The sequence below is a fragment of the Anguilla anguilla genome, chromosome 8 (assembly GCF_013347855.1).
Source record: "Anguilla anguilla isolate fAngAng1 chromosome 8, fAngAng1.pri, whole genome shotgun sequence".
NCBI classification, from domain to species: domain Eukaryota; kingdom Metazoa; phylum Chordata; class Actinopteri; order Anguilliformes; family Anguillidae; genus Anguilla; species Anguilla anguilla.
The window spans coordinates 30,592,739-30,614,567 of NC_049208.1; the positions used below are offsets into that span (position 1 = coordinate 30,592,739).

General features: G+C 39.3%; 1 protein-coding gene across 1 annotated transcript; it reads right to left on the reverse strand.

The window, feature by feature from the left end:
• Window positions 1-1,471: 1,471 nt before the first annotated feature.
• LOC118234702 (cholecystokinin-like) lies at window positions 1,472-11,083 on the reverse strand. Its single transcript, XM_035431450.1, has 3 exons — window positions 10,918-11,083; window positions 9,258-9,509; window positions 1,472-1,854 (listed from the first exon to the last, which is right to left on the reverse strand). Exons 2-3 carry the CDS (start codon window positions 9,505-9,507, stop codon window positions 1,718-1,720), a joined length of 387 nt encoding a protein of 128 aa, XP_035287341.1. The 5' UTR covers window positions 9,508-9,509; window positions 10,918-11,083; the 3' UTR covers window positions 1,472-1,717.
• Window positions 11,084-21,829: the final 10,746 nt, after the last annotated feature.

The window sequence follows — 21,829 nt, forward strand, 5'->3', positions numbered from 1 at the left end:
AATTCCACCAAAAGTACACATGATAGTCTGTGTCTTACAAGTACATAGCCTGGAGTTTCAATCTTTCTGAAGTGGTTCTTTCTGCCCAGATGTAAAATTATTAAAATGGAGGATTCGATATATCAATGTGGATGACACATCCAAGGGGAAAAAAGGTCTCTACCGTTGTACAGTTTGTCCAACTAGAACTCAATTTCAAGTTTTCAAACGGATATCAGGAAATGCTTTAAACTTAACCCCAGAGAAAGTGATGGGTTGTATGTAGCCAGAAAATAAGAATGATTTATAAAAGTTGTGTACCTCAAACCAGAAACTTTCCATACTGTTTTTATTTTCTTATCATACCATGCTTGGGTATCTTAAATATTATTTTAGCAAAATTGGGGGACCTTAAGGTGTGCTGGTGTATATTAGGTCTATTGGAATTCTTTTACCGTGGTTGTGAAGCTCACCCATTTGTGACTGAAGGTCTCTAGGCAATTTATCAGTCACTTTAAGATAGCCTGTGTGATCTGGTGTAATGCATGTTCAGGGCAGCATATTCATAGACATAAGCAGACCTCCAATTTCGTGCACCAGAATTCCCCCATTTTCTCATTTTCTAATATCTGAATTCTGAGCAGTTTATAGAAAATATTCATACATTTTAATGCTTGTGAAATTGCAGTTCATGTTCCTCCTGCTTTTGCACCTATGAATTAATATAATTATGCTGCACACAGGTACCATGTTTAAAGGTAGAAATTTTCCAGTGACCATACTTACAGGATCTGTGTCCAGTGCTAACCAGCAGAAATAGCACAGCCAATACTAGGGCCTTATGGGAATCTCTGCAATGCCTTGGAGGACATGTAGTAAGCAATATGCAAAGAGCATCTCATTTCACAGTGATGTATTGACAGTTTGCATCAATGACATGCGGTCATGATCCATATCTGTCGAGGCCCCCTGTGGCAGAGCACAGTCTTAATCCTCTCATTAGTTCAGAGTCTAATAAGACCGCCTGACTCAGTTGGCCTAGTTATCCCTGAAAATCAGCTCGTAAATCCATGGTAATGCGACTCGGTTCCTTTTAGTACGGCATATTACCTAAAACCATCGCAATTTAATATTTAGAAATAAGCTTAATCATTTTTAATCTCCCATGACTGAAGGGGCTGTAAAAATATTTTTTAGCTGCAGCGATTGTTGTTTTTGTTGCTGTTTTAAAATGTACACATGTACACAATGGGCTGATGGTACATTGTGGAGCAATGTCGAGCATCTGTTCTCAATAAGAAAAAAATCCAGTACAGAGATGGAATATCTTGTAAAAATAGCACAGTGGAATCATCCATGAGTGAGCTTCCATTTTTGGGCCAGTCATGAGAAGTTTACAGTATGTCGTGCAAATGTTTTATGCTGACCTGTTTTATTCTTGAATATCTGACAATCTTCTGTCAACAGGACAAGACTGGACTTTGCATGGAAGTATTCATAATTAAATGATTTTAATAATATTCTATCAACAATATGAATCAAAATCAGAAAAAGGAACCTTGTTTCTCGCTGTTTCTGCAAAATTTGGCATGTATATGTATTTATATATTGCATCATATAGTTTTACAAACAAATGTACATCAAATACATAATAAATATAATTTTTGAGACACTGATTTTTTTTTCCAAAGACAAAGAACTGATGTGGGTTTCTATCCCTCGGTGAAGAGAGCTGGTCTTATGAAGAGTATTCATACTCTTCGGCGCTGCGGCGGCCAAAATCCATCCAGCCCAGGTAGTCTCTGTCTTTTATTCTGTGGTTGGCGCTGAGGCCGCTGGACCGGCTGTTCATCGTGGAGTTCCTACGATAGGATCCTGGAGGGGGAGAAAGAAAGGGGGAGACGTGTCACTCTGTGCAGACAAGTATGGCAGCGCTGTTATACTTTATGCTTTTTAGAAACAGCGCAATAATACATGCTATCCATGTATAAAGCTGAATGCTGTACCCAAGGCATTTGGGTTAAGAGCTTTGCTCGATGCTATACCCATACGCAATTTGAAACTGTGACCTTTTTATAAAGCCAGGTTACAAGCCTTCATGATCACATGATCACACATGAACTGTAGAGCAGGAGATCAATGCTTAGAGGACTGCAGTCTTGACCAGAATCTTGCTTCAATTCCTTCTGGTACAGAGCTTTTTACAATGAAATAGACATAACTCCAGCGAGCTACAAACCAAGCTATATGAAGAAAGTGCTTGTTGACTACTTAAGAAGAACGTACAACCAGAAAACGCAGAACTGACATCTTGCGGAACGGGGAGGATCCTGTGTTAGCGTTAATGTCTTTATATTGAATTTAAGTTAGAATCATTGGGACCTGTTCTGCATTTTCCAGATTCAATCAGGTAACGTGGATCTCGCTGGAAAACAAACACTGATAAATGAGGGGAGTAGGTCTTTTACGATGTCAGGGTAGCCCACCTACACCGTCAACAGGCGTGGTAAACAGTAGGCGACATGAAATCCATCCCTTACACAGCATGTAATTTATTCATTGGTTAATTACCCTGACACAGCCATAGGAGGGAGAAACAAATCAAGGTCACCACTAATGAGTTTTAGTGGGAGAGCACAAATTGGACAGTGAAATGAATCTCGCAGCAGACCAGTCTGCCTCGGGGTGGTCTGCCTGTCTCTCCCAGCTAACATGCAAAATAACTCTCTCCAAATGTCACTCTGACGCAGGGCAACCTGTGGACGCTGTGCCGCGACGACGCCGGGAAGTGTTGCGAGAGTGACTCGCGTCAGCCGGTATTACGTTTCCACTGCGTCTCCTCCGCTGCAGCCCGTGGCAATTGGTCCCTCTGGTCCTCTGAGGAGAAGTGGTTAGGACGGACACGTCTCCGCCCACCGTGGCTCCTGAGGGCTGGCGCTGAATAATTCAGGCGCAGTCCGCCAGGAGGGGAGTTTCATCGGGCCGGCAGAGGGCCGGCGTCCCCGTGCAGTGATTTACGCCCGCGGCCCATCGGCAGCCGACGCCTCCCGCCGGTAAGAAAATGGCCGCTGCCGCTGTTTGCCTTTGTGCGATCGGGCCCGGCTACGCCCACACCAACCGTCCATTAATATTTCATCTGCTGGAGCCCTGGCCTTCATTACCACGGAAACATACCAGGTTAATGGCTCTAGGGTGGGATGACAGTTAGTCTAGAGGGGCCCATCGAGATGTGTGCCTTGGTTTTTTTGTCAAGGAAGTGCACTCTAGGAAAAAAGAAAAGCCCCCTTCGCCCTCAAGTCTCGGCACAGCGTGTTCGGAGTGGGCGAAGTCTCACGTGAACTTTGCCTCTTTCTTCATTTCCTGGTCTCACCTTCTTTCTTCTCGCGAATGAGGAAAATAGCCTTGGGGTGTTTGCTCCTCCGAGTATGCACCTGACAGACGGGTCCAGTGAGGTTCAAAACATCTTTATTGATCCTCTTTGGGGCTTTCCTTCACTCTTTCCTTCCCTTCTGATTATTTCAACGATTTCTGTCCTCCTGACAGTGTGATACCTGAGCCAATGCTCTGATGAAAGCTGTCATTTTAATTGAGTTCAGCCAAGCACAAAAGTATGTGCTCCTGTGAATGTGATCCACCAGTGTGCAATTACTTTTGTGATTCTGTGGAACATTTATTCATATGGTAAATCTGTTAATACAATGGTAAGTGCTTTGTTAAATAGGCACTACACTGACGTTAATAAAAATATTCTGTAAAGAAAACACTGAGGTCCAGCAACACAGGTAAAAGGTTGAGGCAGTCCTGTGATTCCATTTCCAAAGAACTGCAGCTTTTTTATTCAATGCTTTTTTGCAGAATATTTTACAATGTGCGCTTAAATATCTAGAGATATTTAGCCTACAGTAACATTGTAATACACTCAGCAATAATTGTGGATGATGCTTGGAGACAGCATCCTCCTCTCTTGAGCCCTATATAAGGAAGAATGTCTATTGAGTTTCGTTGGAACGTAAGGCACACTGTAAGTGTGTTTGGCTATGACATGCACAGGGGTTTCGGTTTAGCACGTCTATTACATTTTTTATTACTGCTATGATATTTTTTTCTCTCTTATTTCCATTGCTGTGTGACAGACAAGCCAGAGTTTACTTTGAGGAGGTATTTGTATCTGGTAGTCCGAATAAGAAAAGGAAAGAGGGAGCTGAACTGTGCAATGTGATTTGCACTTGACATCTTCCAGGTGTGCGGAATAATAAAAGGAAGTAAGGAAAGGTACGGTATAGGTCTGTAGCAAACTGCTTTGAGGCTCTTTTGGTCAACAGTTATTGGATTACTCCCAATAATCTACCATAAGTGTTCCATTAAGACCACAGGTAGCTCTAACTCTGACTGATGGTTGCTCAGTGCCTCCTATGAGAAATGTGTTGACTTTAATCATGACTCAGGTACAGGTGAGTGATGGCCGATTGTTGAATCTAGTGTGTGTTCTGTTTAAGTACTGATTGCTCAACTGACGTTATGTCAATAACAGTCTCAGGAATAATAAAATGGTTGATTGGAATGGTGCTTTGGATTGACATCAGACCTAAGGTAAACTGAATCTCTAGGTAAACTGAACTGATACATTTGAGTTAGCTAGATAGCAGTGTTTTTGTTTGTTTCTTCCATAGTTCTGTCTGATGTATAGATAAGCCTGCTGTGGCCTGTTCAAACACCAGGCTACATCATTTCTGCTGCATAATGGCCAGCCAGCCTAGATTTTATTTGGTTTGATAAATATTTAAGGCACAAATCATCTTGTTCAGCTGAGGGAGTGTTTGTTCCTTTCTTAATATTGACGAGGAATCATGAGACGTTAGTCTTTGTCTTGCTGCCCCCTTACTTTTCTGAAATGGGGTGAAGAGTTGAATTACCTTTGCATGGAGCCACTGTAAACTGCAGTCTCACCCATTTAACTACTTCTGTAATGTAATATACCTTTACTTTATGAAATAACAGTTACCTACATAATAATCCCTCAGCGTCACTGCTTCATGTTTTATTCAGAAGCATCTTGCAGAACTGCTCAATTCAGTATACACCTTTCATTTGAAGCTTTAGTTTCTTCAGTAGAGTATACAGAATGTATACTATATTATATGATCTCACAGTAACTGGTATTGTTGTTCAGAAACATTCCAGCTGGCCTACATGGAACACACATGCATGCCTGCCTACTGGATTAAATAAACTGGCTTAAATATGAGTTTCGCAGAATCCTTCTCACAAGGAGCAGGAGGAAGTGCTTGTGGTCCGTGAGTGAGGAACGTAAAAGCATGCTGTATGACATTAGCGAAGAGCCGGATGCCATTCCATTACTCTGTGGGTTTTTTCTTAGTGCTTCTCCGCAGAGCAGCGTATCAGATTGCATCACTGCTGCACCATGGGCGCCATCGTTTTTGAAATTCCCCACAAGTGATCCCATGCCTCCCCACTAGAACAAAATCATTTTGGGGTTTCTGCTACAGATAGCCACCTCCCTGATTCATGAAATAGGAAATAGGAAACTGTTCCAATACCCTTAGTTTGGATAGTTAACAATACCTAATTACCCAATTAATAACAGTGATGGAATACTGGTGGTTTATGCATAAATGAACATATCCCTAAATGTGTAATGTATAATTACTTATATCACCCATTAAACAATCCTGTTGTTGTTTATTGTATGTTTTAACTATTTTGCCTGGACTTTGAGTGTGAATCACATGGGTCAACAAGAGTCTGAACTTGCATGTGCTCACAAAGTACATGCATAAGCTCTTTTTACATAAAAGACACCAAACTCTGGCATCTATGAAATGGTGGCTACAATAGCTATGTGGTAATCACTTTAACTTCAAGTTGATGCTGCCTAAAATATATTGTGGCAACAATATAATTTACATTATTGGCTGTCTCATGCACATGTGTACATCATCTCTTTTAGATTGATTGCTGTTCTAACCATGCAACACCCTTCAGAGGTATCTAGGAGCAACAGACTGCAATGACACAAAACTTAGCAATAGCTAGATAGCTAGGACTAGATAGTAACATGTTTGGTAAATATATTCCAACTAGCTACATTGCTTGGTCCAGTGATAGCAAAATACGGATTTAGTGAGATTTCTGATATCCTAGTAACTCACTGGAATATTTTTCATGCACGATTATCAATTTATATAGGACGAGCAGGGAATGCTAACAACACTATTTATGGAGAATTAAAAGGACATATGAAGCTGCTTTGAGGTACAAGAGAAAACAGCATAATTGTGTGGTAATTAGTTAATTGCGCATAGCTTATAAGAAGAGATATTGGTCCTAGTAGGTAGGACAACCTCTTTGAGCTCTGTGATTCCCAAGCATGACTGGGCACATCATTTTAAAACTAGTGAACTTTTTATACAAACGCTGGCTGTTTTTGCTGACTTTAAAGTCCTTAAAAAACCAACAAGGTACCTAATGACAATGACATGTTCTTTCCCTCAATGTTAAAAAAAAGTCTTATGAGGAGCTGTTGTATGATGGAGTCCTATTACATACACATACTGCAGTGGGCTGACTAATGGATTTACATTGTAAAGACAACAATAAATGCATTTTAAAGACCTTTTTAAGCTTAATAATAATAATAATAATAATAATAATATATAAGCCCCATGCCCATGTCAAATGAAAGGGGTGAAGGCCTGTATTTAACAACACGCAGTGAATACCTGGTCTTATTTTACCATCAAAGTGGGTGGGGTGTACAGAAATAATGATGATGGTGCAACTGAGCCTCATTATAAAAATAATGGTTCCAACTGAAAATATCAAAAGGCCTTTGTGTTGTTCCCCACTCTATATTGTTTCTAAAGATGTGGCGGTGTGCCCACAAAATGATAAACAAATAATTGCAATTCATGTTTTTGTGCTGTTTGAAAGGCGTATGAATTTTAAAGTTTACAAATAGAGGGAAAACACTGATCTTTGAAATTCAAAACAAAGTGTGCTAGGTTGAGCAACAGGGTGATGTTTCATGCATACGCAATGGAACACTCAGTACCTACTGCATATTAGGGGATTGGGACATTGTTTGTCTTCTTTGCACGCTAGTTTCACTGAAAACCTTTGTTCAGGCCACACCGGTACCATATTTTACAAATACAAACCTGTCTGCCCTTAACATTTTAAATGGATGAAGAGAATTTGAATTTCCGTTGTAAAACTGGTACCTGAATTATTTATATTTGTGCTTGCCGGTGAGGCTGATTGTGGTTTGCTGGAGATCAGCTGACATATGTGTAATGGCTCTGCATATTAAAACATTATTTTAAAGAGATATATAGATTTATCTGACCTGGACGACTTACCAGCAATATTCTCCCTGCCAAACAAACTGAGATCTATTCTCGCCCATGGGCTGAGACAGAGAAACTTGGGATCATATTTAATTGTCTGCTGTGTGAGAGATGTGTCGTCGTCTTTTTTCAATATCTCGGCTAATTAAAAATGCATGGCTGCGACATGTTATTTTTCACACACGTCTTTTGAAGTAAATTTCTAATGCGTTATTCATAGGGGAAAACAAACCACCAATAAGACAAACCTGTCCTTTAAATTATCGTCCCCATTGTTCAAATCTAACCTTTGTTCATCAATTCATAAAATATACATTTTCCCAGTTGTTAAGTAACTAAATATAGCACCTGTTAACAACAATGCCTGCAGTGAAACTGCCATTGCAAACCCAACCACTTTTTCTTTTACACTTATTTATTAAACTGGATTTATGAAATTTGACAGCAGATATTGGCGAAACCCCTCCGGGGATGCATGCTATACTGCTGCTTTTGAGCCATTTCGGCTCTTCTCCCTTCAGGCGGTTGTAATTGACTCAGCCCAAAGATTCACAGATATAGATCTGCTTCCCAAATCACAGATGTGTATGAGTCTGGCTAAGAAAGAAAGCAAACATGAAATGTTTTTGTCATGTACTTATCCTAATTATATAGCAGTTGCAATGGCTGAGCACTGCAATTGTAATAGAACCCCAATGTGGGGAGTGTATCAGATGTTTATATAATAGTTATGACGTCTGTTCCTCATTTTAGATGTTTATTTGAGCTGTATAAAACATGGATCGAATGATACTTGTTCAAGACAATCCATTTAAAGTGGCCTAATTGCATGTGCAGTGGACAAGGAATTAGTCAGACAAGCATCAGCTCCTATAGACATGTCTATATTCTGGTAACGGACACCACGTTAAGAGTGAGCTGGACTTGGTCCTGAAATTGGTGACGCACCCCACCCACCATTTAACAGGCTTTTTGAGGGGGGTAATTCCTAACGCTTCTGCACCTGGCCCGCAAGGGTTTGTCCGCTACGTCAGCAGCGTACCGACTTCATCCGAACCTCGCCCCAGGGCCCTTTTGTTCTTCCCCATTGTGTTGGAGACACTTTGTTCTCTGTCACGCAAGCACAACCGCCTGCCATTTACCAGAAGCCAAACTATTAAAGTACGACCGCTGAAATGCTCTTTCCAGCGCACTGACTCTTATCGTGCCATTATAAGTCAAGTGGTTCTCAAACACAATATTCTGTACATAATGATGCTCTAGCTGAAAGTGCTATTGACTGCTATGCGCGGCTCAAATGCAGGCCCATGTTGCTTATTGTTTTTACTAATTATTGAATTTACCAACAACAAAAAACGGCAAAAAAAGTGTTTTGTGGAGCAGAGCTTATGCATGGCGTATGCAATAACCTGTTGAAACCTGGAATTAGGTGTCTACTGTCAGCCTTTGAGAGTTAACCAGCAGACGCGTAGTCAGTGGAGTGACAGTTAGAGGCAGAGTGTGAGGGAGAATGAGTGAGAGTGACAGAGTAAGAGAGAGTTAGAGAGAGAAAAACAGATGGACTCCTTTTGAAGCTGTCAGATGTTTTCTCTTCCATAAATGTAAGGAAATGACTCTGAGGCACAGACTTCTCTACATATCATCAATAATTCTCTCTGAATGCGACATGCAGACTAGCTCTCTGAGACCACAGTGAATCCTGTGTTTGCAATGTGCACTAGCTGTGCTTTTTTAACATTTTTTCAGCACACAAAGGGGCATACGAGTACAGCAAACCCTTCATGTGAAGGTCATTCTGAATGAAGAGTGAAGTTTCTCAGCTAATTGCCCGGAAGACAGATTGGCTGTAACTGACTCCATGCTAGTATGAAACTCTGTGGTTTTCTGAATGAACTCTGAATGAACACCCACCTTTCCTGGACATCAGTCTGGCGAGCAGCTGACTGAGGTTCACCTCCTGGTCCTCCTCGGGCTGCGGGAAGGGCTTCATCTGGCCGGCGAGGGGGGTGGATCGGGCGTGGCGGGGGCGCTCGGACAGGCCGCTGTCCAGCTGGGGCGGGGCGGGCCTGCCCTCCTCCTGGAAGGGCGCGGGGTGCGGGCGACCCAGGCAACTGCTGGAGAGGGCAGCCAGGAGCACGCACACACAGATCCCGCCGTTCATCGCTGCGAGCGGAGGGGGCAGAGGATGGAGGTCAGAAAAGCATCCACCCTTCTCCCGCTCTGGGGTTATTCAGAACTAATAACTGATAATGTTATTCATATTTAAAAAAACTTTAATTGATCAAATGATATTTCAATAATGTTACATTAAATTAATTTTTGCAGACATTTGCAGTAAATATAAATGGGGATTCATATAGGCAATACGTCTCCATTAGTGCAAATGGCAGAATCAGAAGATGAACTGTAATATAGCTAAATTCAAGCAGAAGCCAACTGGAATATGTAAAGTTACAGGAAGGTAAAAATTTGCACCCCTTACGAGAAAAATAAGCCCAGTCATTTCCAAGCGCACATTGATTTATGTATGCCATTTGAAACCAAAAGAGGAAACCTCTGATTTATTAATTATATAATAATCCCGTCTCTTCTGGCTCCATGAGGGAGTGTGAGACTGAGAGCAGATTCTCTGTCAGTGAGATCCCAAAGGAAATGTCAGTCTCACTCAGGCTGTACTGTGAGCTTTAGGTCAATTACTGTCCAAAATCCACAAGACCTGCATTTTCTCCACCTATTAACAGCCTATTTAATTCCGAGAAAAATGCTTCTTCTCTCCAAAAGAATGGAGGATGACGTTATGTCAAAGAAATCTGCATTTCGATCTGGTATCAATGTAATTTCACTCAACATTGAAGAATAAAGCACATTCTGTCCATGGCATAATATTAATAATACAAAATATTTTAAATGAATTATACACTCGGATAGGAAGCGCACAAAACAAATACTATGTCTAAGGATTGATCAAATTTAAAGATTAAAACATGTCAAGCATAATTATTCAGTTCAATACATTTATGTTGATCAATTCAATTTCACATTCCACAATAGTGGAACAAAAATAATATATAAAAAATGAAAAAACCACAATGAAATAAAATATTTAACCATGAGAGACTTTTACATCACTCGCTAATTTTTATGTCCCTACAAATGTTAATCTAAAATTGCATTCAATTGTCATCATACGGTAGGAAAATTGGTCATTGTCTACATGTGATCACTGTTTTGCATCTGACCATCAATATACAAAGCTGCATGTGAAAAGGTTCTGCTTTTCAGCAGCGCACTGATTAGACTTCAGAATTTCTCTAGGCATTCTCGGTACTGTTCAGTGAAGCCCTACACTTAGCATGTAGGCACTTTCATTTCCTAAAATATTCAATCCGAAGAAACTGAAGAAAACAACTGTGCCACACACAGACAAGCTGAATCAAGCACAAGAAAGGGTCCACTGCAAAAAAAAAAAACAGAAAACATCAAAATAACAACCAAAATGAATCTCTACTAGCCCCTGCTCTCAAAGGGTCAGGCATGCACACACAGACCTATCCTAGTCGAGAAAGCGTACCTTCAATAGACGTGCAGTCAGAGGAGCCAAGCGAAGGGAGGGTGAGCGTGGATGTGGGTAACTTCTCAGAGAAGCGAGCGGCTGGCCCTTAAATACCCAGCGCTCAGCTACACGTCCTGACATCTATTTGCACAACACTGACGCAGATGTGGGAGAGCTGCACGCGCACAGATGCGCCACACGCTACGTGGGACACGACGAATTACCATCACTGTGGGGAGTGGAGTCACCGACACACCCCCACATGTACGTTCAAAATTATAAATGCGCGCACACACACATGCACACATACACTTGCACACACACACACACACTCACACACACATACACATGCACACACACACACACACATAGACATGCGCGCGCACACACACACACACTGTCCTTAGCCTGTGGGTCTGGGGCATGTGGAGCCAGACGTCTCACTGCAGTACTCATTGAGGAGAATCCTTTATCTCTGAAACATCTCTCCCTCTCTTTGTCTGATTGGATAACAATAATGGACTTCTGGTTAATAAAGAAGCAGCATGTAAGATAAATGAAAAAGTGCCATGCTATGTGAGGGGCTCAATGGCATTATCTTAGATTGAGTAACTCTCATAATTGATGGCAACTGTTTATAAGTGGAAGTGTGCTTGTGTGCATTTTTGATTGTGCGTGCACTAGGGTAAGGAAAGGAAAGCCAAAGAACAAACTGCATAACATGCCATGCACCACAAAGATCCCCTTGTGATCAAGCCTTGGTGAATATTATTATTGATGAGCCCCTTGACAGATCTCAGTCCACAGCTATTTAAGTGGGGGCAGGATTCCCTTTAGTGACAAATGCACCTTTAAGTGGTGATGATTTGTTAACGAGCACTTTAAAGGGGAAAAGCAGTGGTGAGGTTAACTGGACTGCTATAAATTTCAGTCCAGCAGCAAATGTTTTTTACTTTACTTTAACTGATATTGCCATAAGTAATGTACATAAAATAACTTTTCTTTCATTTCAATTACAGTGAAAACCCACACAAAAGCTGACAGAAAATATGTATCAATGAAGTAGGAGTTGTTACACAAAGGGTCAGTTTGGATCGCCTATAAACATCACATGGAATAAATGGCATCAAACGCTTTAACATAGATGATAATATGATAGGAAATTAGCACAGGAGGGTGTCTGTAGCACAGATGCATGCTTTGAGCAGCTGGTATAGCTTTGGGAAAGTATCTGCTTTGGATGTGAAATGAGCTACTGTATCCCAGTTAAGGCTGTACCTGGGTACATCAAATCTGCATCAATACCTCATCTGAGTGGGCTGAGATAGTGTGCCTCACAGCTGTTCTCCTAAGTTGTTTCACAGTGTTTCACAGTAATTAGTTGTTTGTGTTTTTTTAATATGTACGGTATTTTTTCATCTACGATATTTGAGTTCAAAATGCAGACAGCTCTATGTTTCTTTTAAAATAGCACATATTGCTCCTTGTTAGTATTTTCTGATGCCCCTTAATTGTCCTGGATAATAAGTAAACACATTAAGAGAGAGGTCATGAGATAGGTAGTCTCTCTTTTAATCACAGAAAGTATCAATGCCACAGCTTCTGCAAATTATATACACATCTTATAGGTTCTAACAGCCTGTAAGCTGCACTGGATAGAATCAAATAACTAAATTAATTTTGATTACATTTTAGAGTTAGTATATCAATTATTTGAGATGAGAGATATTTATATTGATCTCTAGATTCAAATTGTGTTTTATTTACTACTCTAAAAATTTGACCCCAAGCTGAAGCTTTGAGCAGGATTTTACACTAAATATAATCAATAAGGAATACATCAATCAGCAATTAGCTCTGCCACAGAATTCGTTTGCACAGCAGTAGGTGGAAAAACAGATCATTATAAACTATCAGAATACTTATCATCAAACCACATCCTAAATTGGCTGTGTTATGTGGCAGAATCATAGTACTGATAAGCTCTAGGTGCCACAGAGTGTAATGAAAAAGTATGGGCCCCCTTTCTGATTTCCTCCATTATTGCATCTTTGTCACACTGAATGGTTTCACATCTTTAGACAAAATGTAATGTTAGACAAAATGTAATGTTAGACAAAGGCCCCGAGGCAGCAAAACATCCCCACACCATCACACAGCCACCACCATGTTTCATTGTTTCACTGTTAGTATGATGTCTGTACTGTGAAATGCTGTATTTGTTCGCCGCCAAACATAATGGGACCTGTGTTGTCAAAAAAATTCCATTTTTGACTCATCTGTCCATAGAACATTATCCCAAAAGGCTTGGGGATACAGGGAACCAGGTGTTTTTTTGCAAATGTAAGACGAGCATTGATGTTTTCCTTGGTTATCGGTGGTTTCCACCTTGCTGCTGTCTGATGAATTCAATTTTTGCCCAGTCTCTTTCTTACTGTGAGTCATGAACGCTGACCTTAGCTAAAGCTAAAGATGCAGTTCTTTGGATGTTCTTCAAGTAGTTCTTATTTTTTGAGACTTCTTGGATAAGTTGTTGCTGCACCCTTGGAGAAACTTTTTCAGACCAGTCAATCCTGGTAAGATTCATCACTGTTCCAAGAGTTCTCCATTTGGAGATAATGGCTATCATTGTTGAGTGGTGTTGATCTGAAGCCTTAGAAAAGACTTTATAACCCTTTCCAAACTGATGGTTGATTGAGTACGGGGGCAATTACCTTCACATCGGTGATATTGATGTTTGATAACTTGTAAGTAATATTTTTTTTTTAGAAAATTGTCATTTACTCAGTTTCCCATTGTCGTATGTAACAGTACATTTTGTCTAAAGATACTTTCATGGCAATGTATAAAGTGGGGTTTACACAAAGTTAAAGAATTTTATTCTTCCTGTTCTTTTTTTCTGTAGCTTTTGAATAAACACATTAACCAAGAAAATAAGGCAACAGTTGCTATTACTGTTGATAAGGTGCTTATTCCACAGCAATCACCAACCAACAACTCACCATCCTGTATTCACAAAGAGGTAAAGTGAGATTTAATTGTCAAAACATTTAATTGTGAGTAAAAGTTTGGTAAAACCAGTAGAGACCTATAACCATTGTTTATTTATAAAATGATAGTATTTTACTTTTCTATAGACTTTTCGAAATGTTACAAGTTTCAACAGATTGCAAAAGAAAATTGATTCTACTTCATGGAAATTTTACAGTTGATGGAGATCATTAAACAAAATAACCATTATACTAATTAAAAACTTCAAAGCTAGTATATAACTAATGTAATATGTAGTAGTGTGCTTTGACAAATGGTCTAATTACTGAAAAATGTAATAAGAGCAATTATATCAGTGTTCCTCCATTAAGTATGCTTAAGTATAATTACAGTTAACTGTCGGTGTTAAATCACGATTCATTTAAATAAGTTTTATATAAATATGTTTTATGGTGTGTGTGTGTGTGTGTGTGTGTGTGTGTGTGCATATGAATGTGAGCGTGATGTGAAAAATTCATGATTTTCATGATTAATTATACACAATTATATACTAATTATACACAGTTTTTTAAAGTGAAATATACAAAGGGGAGGTTACATAGTAGGTACAGTATAGTCTGTAAGTATTTGGACAGTGACACAATTTTTCTTATTTTTTATTTTTTGCTTGATACTCCAGCAAATTGGATTTGAAACAATGTATATGAGGTTAAAGTGCAGACTGACAGTTTTAATTTGTGTGTATTTACATTCATATTGGGGGATCAAGTAGTCTGGCTTAAACATATCCCCGATAGTGTGTGTTATGAAATTTACACGATTCTAATACTGTCCCTCAGATTCGAACACCCTCAGAGAATGTGGCACAAAGAGTCAGGTTTAAGGTTGTCAGACTTTCAGCCCTCCAGCTTTCAGAACAAATGCAGGAAAATCAAGCTGAAAGCGCTGCTTCCTCTGGGCTTAATTTAGCGGTGGAACTGATTTTGCAATGATTTTGCACAGATAAGGCCATTACCCTTAATGGTTTGATAATGCCAGCTAACTAACTGTAAAAAGTGCTGCTGAATCAAGCGGGTAAATAATCAGCGTGTGTGATACTAATAATCATTGAAATGTTCAGCTAAATGTTCATAAATGTCCATGCACAGAAACTGTGCATTGTAGAGGTTCACGGGCTCTCAACTGTTTACCCACAATCACAAGGACAATAGTCTATCAAAAAGCACATCTAGGTAGAAAAATTATGAATTTGTTATACTGTATTATTTACATACTGTTCAATGACAATTGTTTTGCACACACATCTACACTGTGTATGTGTGTGCAATATATATATATATATATGTGTGTGTGTGTTATGCATGCAGATCAGTGCAATAATCTTTATTTAACAGAAAGTGAATATTATCGTTTGAAAACCAATGACCTTTTGCTAGTTATAGTGGTGCCTATTTCCAGCATAAATATATTGCAGAAAAGCACATATTGTACAAATTCATTTTTATTCTATTGTAATTTTACTCAATTTCTTTCTGAGCAAGTTTTCATTGCTGAACGTCACTGATGAGCAGAAAGCTTTTTTGGAAGTTTTTTTTACATCCAGGCCACTATACAGATGTTGTATTTTATTGAAGTATAAGTTAACAGTCATACATTATTGGTACCTTATTCTGTTTGATTATTTTTAAATATTAAAATATTGGTTGTAACGTTGTTTAACTAATGATGAATTTTTTTACAAGCAGTGACAGTTGTTATTTTGTCGAAGCACATGCTTGAGAAAATGATCAGCTAATATTAGCAAATGCAGCCTCGGGGCATTTCATCAAATATATTATTTTCATCAAAAGCACCTGTGTAATTACATAGATTTCTGTTAATGTGCAAATGCTTTAACAAAACATCAGATTCATTCCAGGCCAGCATTTCAGATAGGGCTGGATCTTGGAGCAGGGACCGATTGTATTGATGGAAAAGAGGGTTCTCCTCTAATGACACTTGAGAAAATGAATCCTCTTTGGACTAATTGGTCACTTTGAAAGGACACCTGTTCCCTGATTTGCATATGAAGAAAACTAAAAAAAAAAAAACCCTAAAAAAGAAAACACTTGCAAATACTGTATGATCGGATGACCTAATGGTAAAAAGTTCTTAAATCTGGGAATGTATATGATGTCTGATATTTGAATTATTTTCGTTCACATTTGTTTTGACCTCCAGCTGTCACCATCTCAAGCTGAATCCTTACATTCTGCATAAGCAAATGTTCCTATGAGAGGACATTTTGAATCTTGCTTTATTAACCATTCAGAATCTTTCTGAGATGATAGTGGAATAGTCGCAAGTTTGATGCTATCATGAGAAAAATCATTAATGGAGGATCACCAATGGAATATGATTAATTTGTATGGCTTATCTTCAGAATAACAAAGACTGTTTGCCTTTCAGTCTCATGTGGAAATCTCTTTCATCCATGCGTAGATTTATGTATGAGCGATCGCTTTATATGTGCTTCTCAAATATCAATCATGAAATCCATTGTAAATTGATATGTCGGTGTCAAATTACTCCCATTCAAAGAGTATCTTTATTTTCTGCTTATGTACGGTACACCAGTGAATCATATATAATTCATTTTGGATTTTAGATTTCCAAGGATCCTGGGAACAACTTCTTTGAATGTGCATATTAATTTAAACCTCACATATCATTCATTTAAAAATTTGGAAATCCCAACATCTTACTGTACTTGAGGGCAGGATGTATATTATGATAGAATGGTTTTAGGGAGTATTGGCTAGAGAAGAGGAAAAAAGCATTTTGGTATGTGGCTGCTGCAGAGGACAGAGGAATGTCCTCATGCAATAACACATTAATAGAATGAGAAGTGCTTGAATGGCAGGAATTTAGCAGACAATTCTGTGCTCCCCAATTATTTAAGAATTAATTGAAATAGACATTCAAAGACTTAGTGAGAAGTGTAGTGAAAATGGAAATTCTACAAGTACTGGTGACAAGTCCTTGCCAAATAAATAGGATTTAGTGTAAGAATTAGTTTAGGAAAAAATCTTCTCTTGGGAAAGTGAAGCTTGCACTGGCCATTCAGTGTACAGGAGCCTTTAAGTAGGAAGAATTTGATTCCTCTTGTGTTGAAGTTCTATGTGCATTTGTTCAGCCCTCCTGGGAATATGGGGGCTGTTGCTCAGTTAGCATTTGACTAGCTTAGCTGTGCTTCAGCTAAATGCTTTCAGTGAGTGCTCTGTAAAAACAATTACAAGTTTAGCTGAACCACAGCTAGACTCCAGTTAAACCAGATACTATCAAGTGATCTCAAGCTCCCCCCAACTGGAGTGATTTATAGAGACATCACAAAATTATGGTCTGTGTAGTAAGTTTAGTTTTTTTCACATCCCTTAACGGTAAAATAGAAATTTGGTCTCAGTTTGCCGGCTTATTCCTATATGGGCTACTGTTTCACAATTTGTTAAGGGAAGTCAGAACATTGACCTGTAACATGGACCAATATGCCTACACATATCTCATCATTTAAGGCTGCTAATTTGCACTTTTGATGCTCGCAATGTTCGCAACTCAATTTACAGAAGTTATAGGAGGGACATATTTGGACGACTGTTGTCCAGGTACTTCTCCATCCAGATTTTTACAGCAGTTTGTCTTGCTGCTGTGTTTATGTTCGTGTATAGACTATGTCTATGGTGAACATAATGGCTTCCTGTGGGTTTTCTTTTTGCATGTGTTTGAAGTCATAAGTGTCTTTTATGCAACTGTTATGTTTTGTGGACAGTGGAGTGAGAAAATACTCTTCATAATATATTCTGTGATTCTGAAGGATGTGCTGCTTCAGTCAAACAATGGGTCTCCCTGCTGGGACCTCATATGGTATGCTCCAAGACTGCAGTAGCTTGTGTATTTTGGGGAGGAGGCAGAAAATCTTTGGTCTAGGATTGTCCGCTCCCCTTAGGTAAAAACTTTTTTTGGTGACGTGTTTGTTTCCTATAAGTATCTGTGTGATGTTGCGCATTTCCTGGGCTGTGTCTGGGTATATGGGTCTAGCGAACAATGGGTCTGTCTGTCTGCTGGTGCTTTCTTTCTCTGCTGAGGTTGTTTTTGTCCTTGTGGGTTAGGGGGTTCAGTGCCTTGATCAGGGTGTTATTGTTTTTGAATTGTGTGACTTTCTCGGGAATTTGGTTGGGCCTTGGTTCCCAGTTCTATTTTGGCCTGAAGGGGGTTGTTGTGAAGAAGGCTGCCAATTTGAGTTTCCTGTGGAACTCCTGGGCTTCTCCTTTGAGGGTATCTCGTTGTGGATATTTACGATGGGTATAAATGATAGCAGACTCCAGCAGACTGAGCTGATCCTGTGTTGGTGTGAAGTTTTTAGCCAGTAGTATGATGTTCTTGTTCCCCTCTCTGTTTGTGCTCAGGTTTGTGGGGATCTTCAATTTAAATGATGGAGCCAGGGGTCCAGTGGTCTTAGTCACTGTCCTGGTGCAGGAGTCCTCCTCTGGAAGCTTCGGAACATGTTCCTGTGTATGTGCTCCATGATCTCTTCCAAGTTGGATCTCTGGCGGGGTTCCAGGTTTCTGGAGTAGATGATGAGTGAAATCCAGATTTCTAGTCTGCATAATCTGTTAGCCGTCTTCTCTGGGTGCTGGTCCTTGTTGTTTATTCCGAAAACAGGAGAACATTCTGCACCTTGGTATCCACCTTGGTTTTCTCCAGGGGAGCTGCCGCATGATGGAATGTTACCCCAGTTGCCCCAGGGTAACTGTCAAACTGGTGGTCCGTTCTGGAGAAGGATTGGATCCTAGAGAGGTTGAGAAACATGATGTTTGGTCTGGTGATGTGATCTTCCACTCCTGGATCTTCCTGGTCGACCTGGGATGTTGTGAGTAGAAGATTCCATCTTCTACCCATGGTGATGGTGGCAGGGTTATGGGTGGGGTTGGGGTTAGGGTAGAGTCGCAGTTTGGATTAGAGTAGGGCTACAATTAGGGTTAGGGTAGGGGTTAGTGTTGGGGTTGCACTCTAGGTGCACTCACTCCCTGGAACATCATGTTTGTTATCCTAGGCTTTGCTCTACCCTGTAACCACTGTGTGCATTATGATTGAATCAATTTCCTCTACAAATTCCACTCAGGGAATTTTTTTCTCTTTTTGAAATAACTAATAAATACTAAGAATGTCACTCAGTATAATTTGTTTGGGACAGGGAACTGCATGTGAATGTAGGAAAATATTTTCCATCTTCGCAAAATTGGGTTCAGCCATTTATTATATTTTTTATTTGTACACTAGCTTGTATACAACTTTATAAATGTGATAACAAAAGCTTGTGGCAGGAGGTTACTGGGTGCCCTTTGCACGTCATCCACAAGTTCTTTTATTTATAATTTTAGAAAAGAAAAATTTCTTTTAAAGTACACAAATTATAACAATATAAAACATCATGACATAACAATGGCACTATTTACATAGACAAAACAATAAAATCAATATACACACAAGAAGAAAATAAAGAAGGGGAAAGGAGGGGGGCGACAGAGGGCTATAGCCTCTGTCTCCCTGCTCCCTTCTCTTGGAGTACCACCAAGACCCAGGATGACAAGCAAGATCTGCCTCTCATCCGTGGAGCACTAAAGAAAGCAGTATACCCCAATTGACGTATGAAATTTTCTAAAGAGAACCCCCAGCACACATACCATTACCAAACACTGCAGTCAGTTCACTCAATACAAACTTCATGTTCTTCATTTTATGTCACTCCATGCCACTGGGGGGAGCACAGATTTTTCCAAGTTGTTTCGTACAACTCAGGATCATTGACACCCAACTTCATGGAAATTACATGCCAGGAATTTGAGCACATTTCATTGTCTTTAAAATCTCTGTGTGATCAATCATAAAGATGACGATATCCTGACAGAAGTTCAGCAACTCTTCGTTCATTTATCCTTAGATTGGCTAACAAATGAAGTCAAACCTTCCTCATGGAAGGAGGAATAAGGCATGATTTCATTCTTCTATCAGATATGACACCATTTCCTGAAATCTCCTGTATCAATAGAACTGTTCTGTGCCTTTATACCATCTGGACACAACCACCACTGGACAGTACAGTGATGAGATGAACTGGAAAAAAAACAACTGTGTCTCCTGGCTAGTCAACCATGACACAACCAACCATGCGATATTTGGGTGGACCAGCTGCAGATAGATGGAGGACTGCAAATTGGTGGGTGTTTGCAAACTGTTCACAAACACTGCTGTTTGCAAAACACTGCGTTTTTTTGTTAGTCTTTTGTTCAGAATGTGTCTATTATTTGAAATGTTATGTTTCGTTCTGAGTATAGTGGCACCTTAACAATAGAAAGCCTGTATTTTCTTTTTTAAACTCCTATTACAAATAAGTCTGACGCCAATGTGTTAATGACAATGGCTCTTTATTTTGTAATGTAACATATGAGGTGGCAAAACAAAAACTTGGGGGTTCTCATCTATGCATTTTGGAAATCCACAGACGGCATGAATCACTGTGTTTTTTTCATACCAAGCATCCAGAGAACAAAATCCACAGTAATTTTTACTCCAAAAAACATATTAACTTGAAGACAGAATTGATAGCATGTCGATATCCTCCATTTCCAAACAATTGTCATGTCCATGTTATTTCACTAAGTTGGGCTCTACAGACATACAGACTTCTGATTGGCTGTTGAACTCAGATTTCCTCAATAAACTTGACCAAACTACAATAGTGACAACTGAAAAGCATTTTAGCTGAGGAAATTACATTTCTACAGATGTAGTTTGTTAGGCTTGCATGAAAGAAACACATATTGTTTCTCCTGCCTAAACAAACCATAATTCTTACAGTAGGCACACTGAAAATGTTATGCACTAGCAAGAAAAGTTCTTGAAGCTTTATGACTAAACAGGTTGTTGTCTAAACAGGAGATTCAAAATTTGGAGCCCTTGGAAGAAATTGCTTGTCTGACTGAATATTTCTGAGGAGGACAGTGAAAACAGCAGAGCATGTGCAATAAAGATCTTGAACCCATTTTACATCAGAGAGAATCTAAATTCATTCTGAAAATATATTTATTATTATTCACAATGCTTATAACTAAGGAGTAGGCCAGACTTTGAATGATACATTTTGAAACATGAATGTTGATGGGGGTGGGGTATTTGACAAAAACTTTAGTCGACAAAGCCGCATTGTTTTGTAAACTTTTATAACCAAGCCATATTGTTTTGTAGATAGTTGTTCAAGTCCTCATCGTGAAAATAGAAACTGAAAATATTAACTGTTGGGGTTATTGCAATATTGCAGTGCCATTGGACCTCTAGAAATGAAATCCATTACTTGTGGTTCTCTTCATTTTTTTGGAAAAAAAGAAAGTATTGGTTTTTCTGCATCCAGAAAAGCCACAATCCTTAGGCATTTCCAACTTCGCTTACCTGCACAAAAGTGGCAAGCGCATGACTGTCATTTGTGTAACAGTATTTTTTCCCAAATGTTTCTGTGCCCTGAAATAAAGGGATTGTGTATAAAAAGTGCTGTGATTTCTACATTGTGAAACCAAAGCATATAAATAAGTCTTAATAGATGCTTAGAATACGCAATTTAACCACAAGTGAATTGTTTGATTACAAATTTAAAAGAGCACACAAGTATTGCTACTTTATTCAGTCAAAAGCTTTCTCCGCATCCAGTGACAATGCCACCGTCACATGCAAAAGTTTCCTCATATTATCAGAAGTTTTCCTGGAATAAAGCCAACTTGGTCTAAATGTACAAGGGAGGGAATCATGCATACAAAGATGCATAGCAAGAATCTCTGCAAATAGTTAATAAAGGCCTTGTTATTTATGTTCCTCAAACCCTAAACGTATTCCTGTTCCTCTACTCTTGAAA

Coding starts and splice junctions, on each gene's coding strand:
- LOC118234702 (XM_035431450.1), bottom strand. CDS start 9,507: ATGAACGGCGGGATCTGTGTGTGCGTGCTCCTGGCTGCCCTCTCCAGC. Junction 1,855..9,257: donor CAGACTGATGTCCAGGAAAG/GTGGGTGTTCAT, acceptor CTCCCCCTCCAG/GATCCTATCGTAGGAACTCC.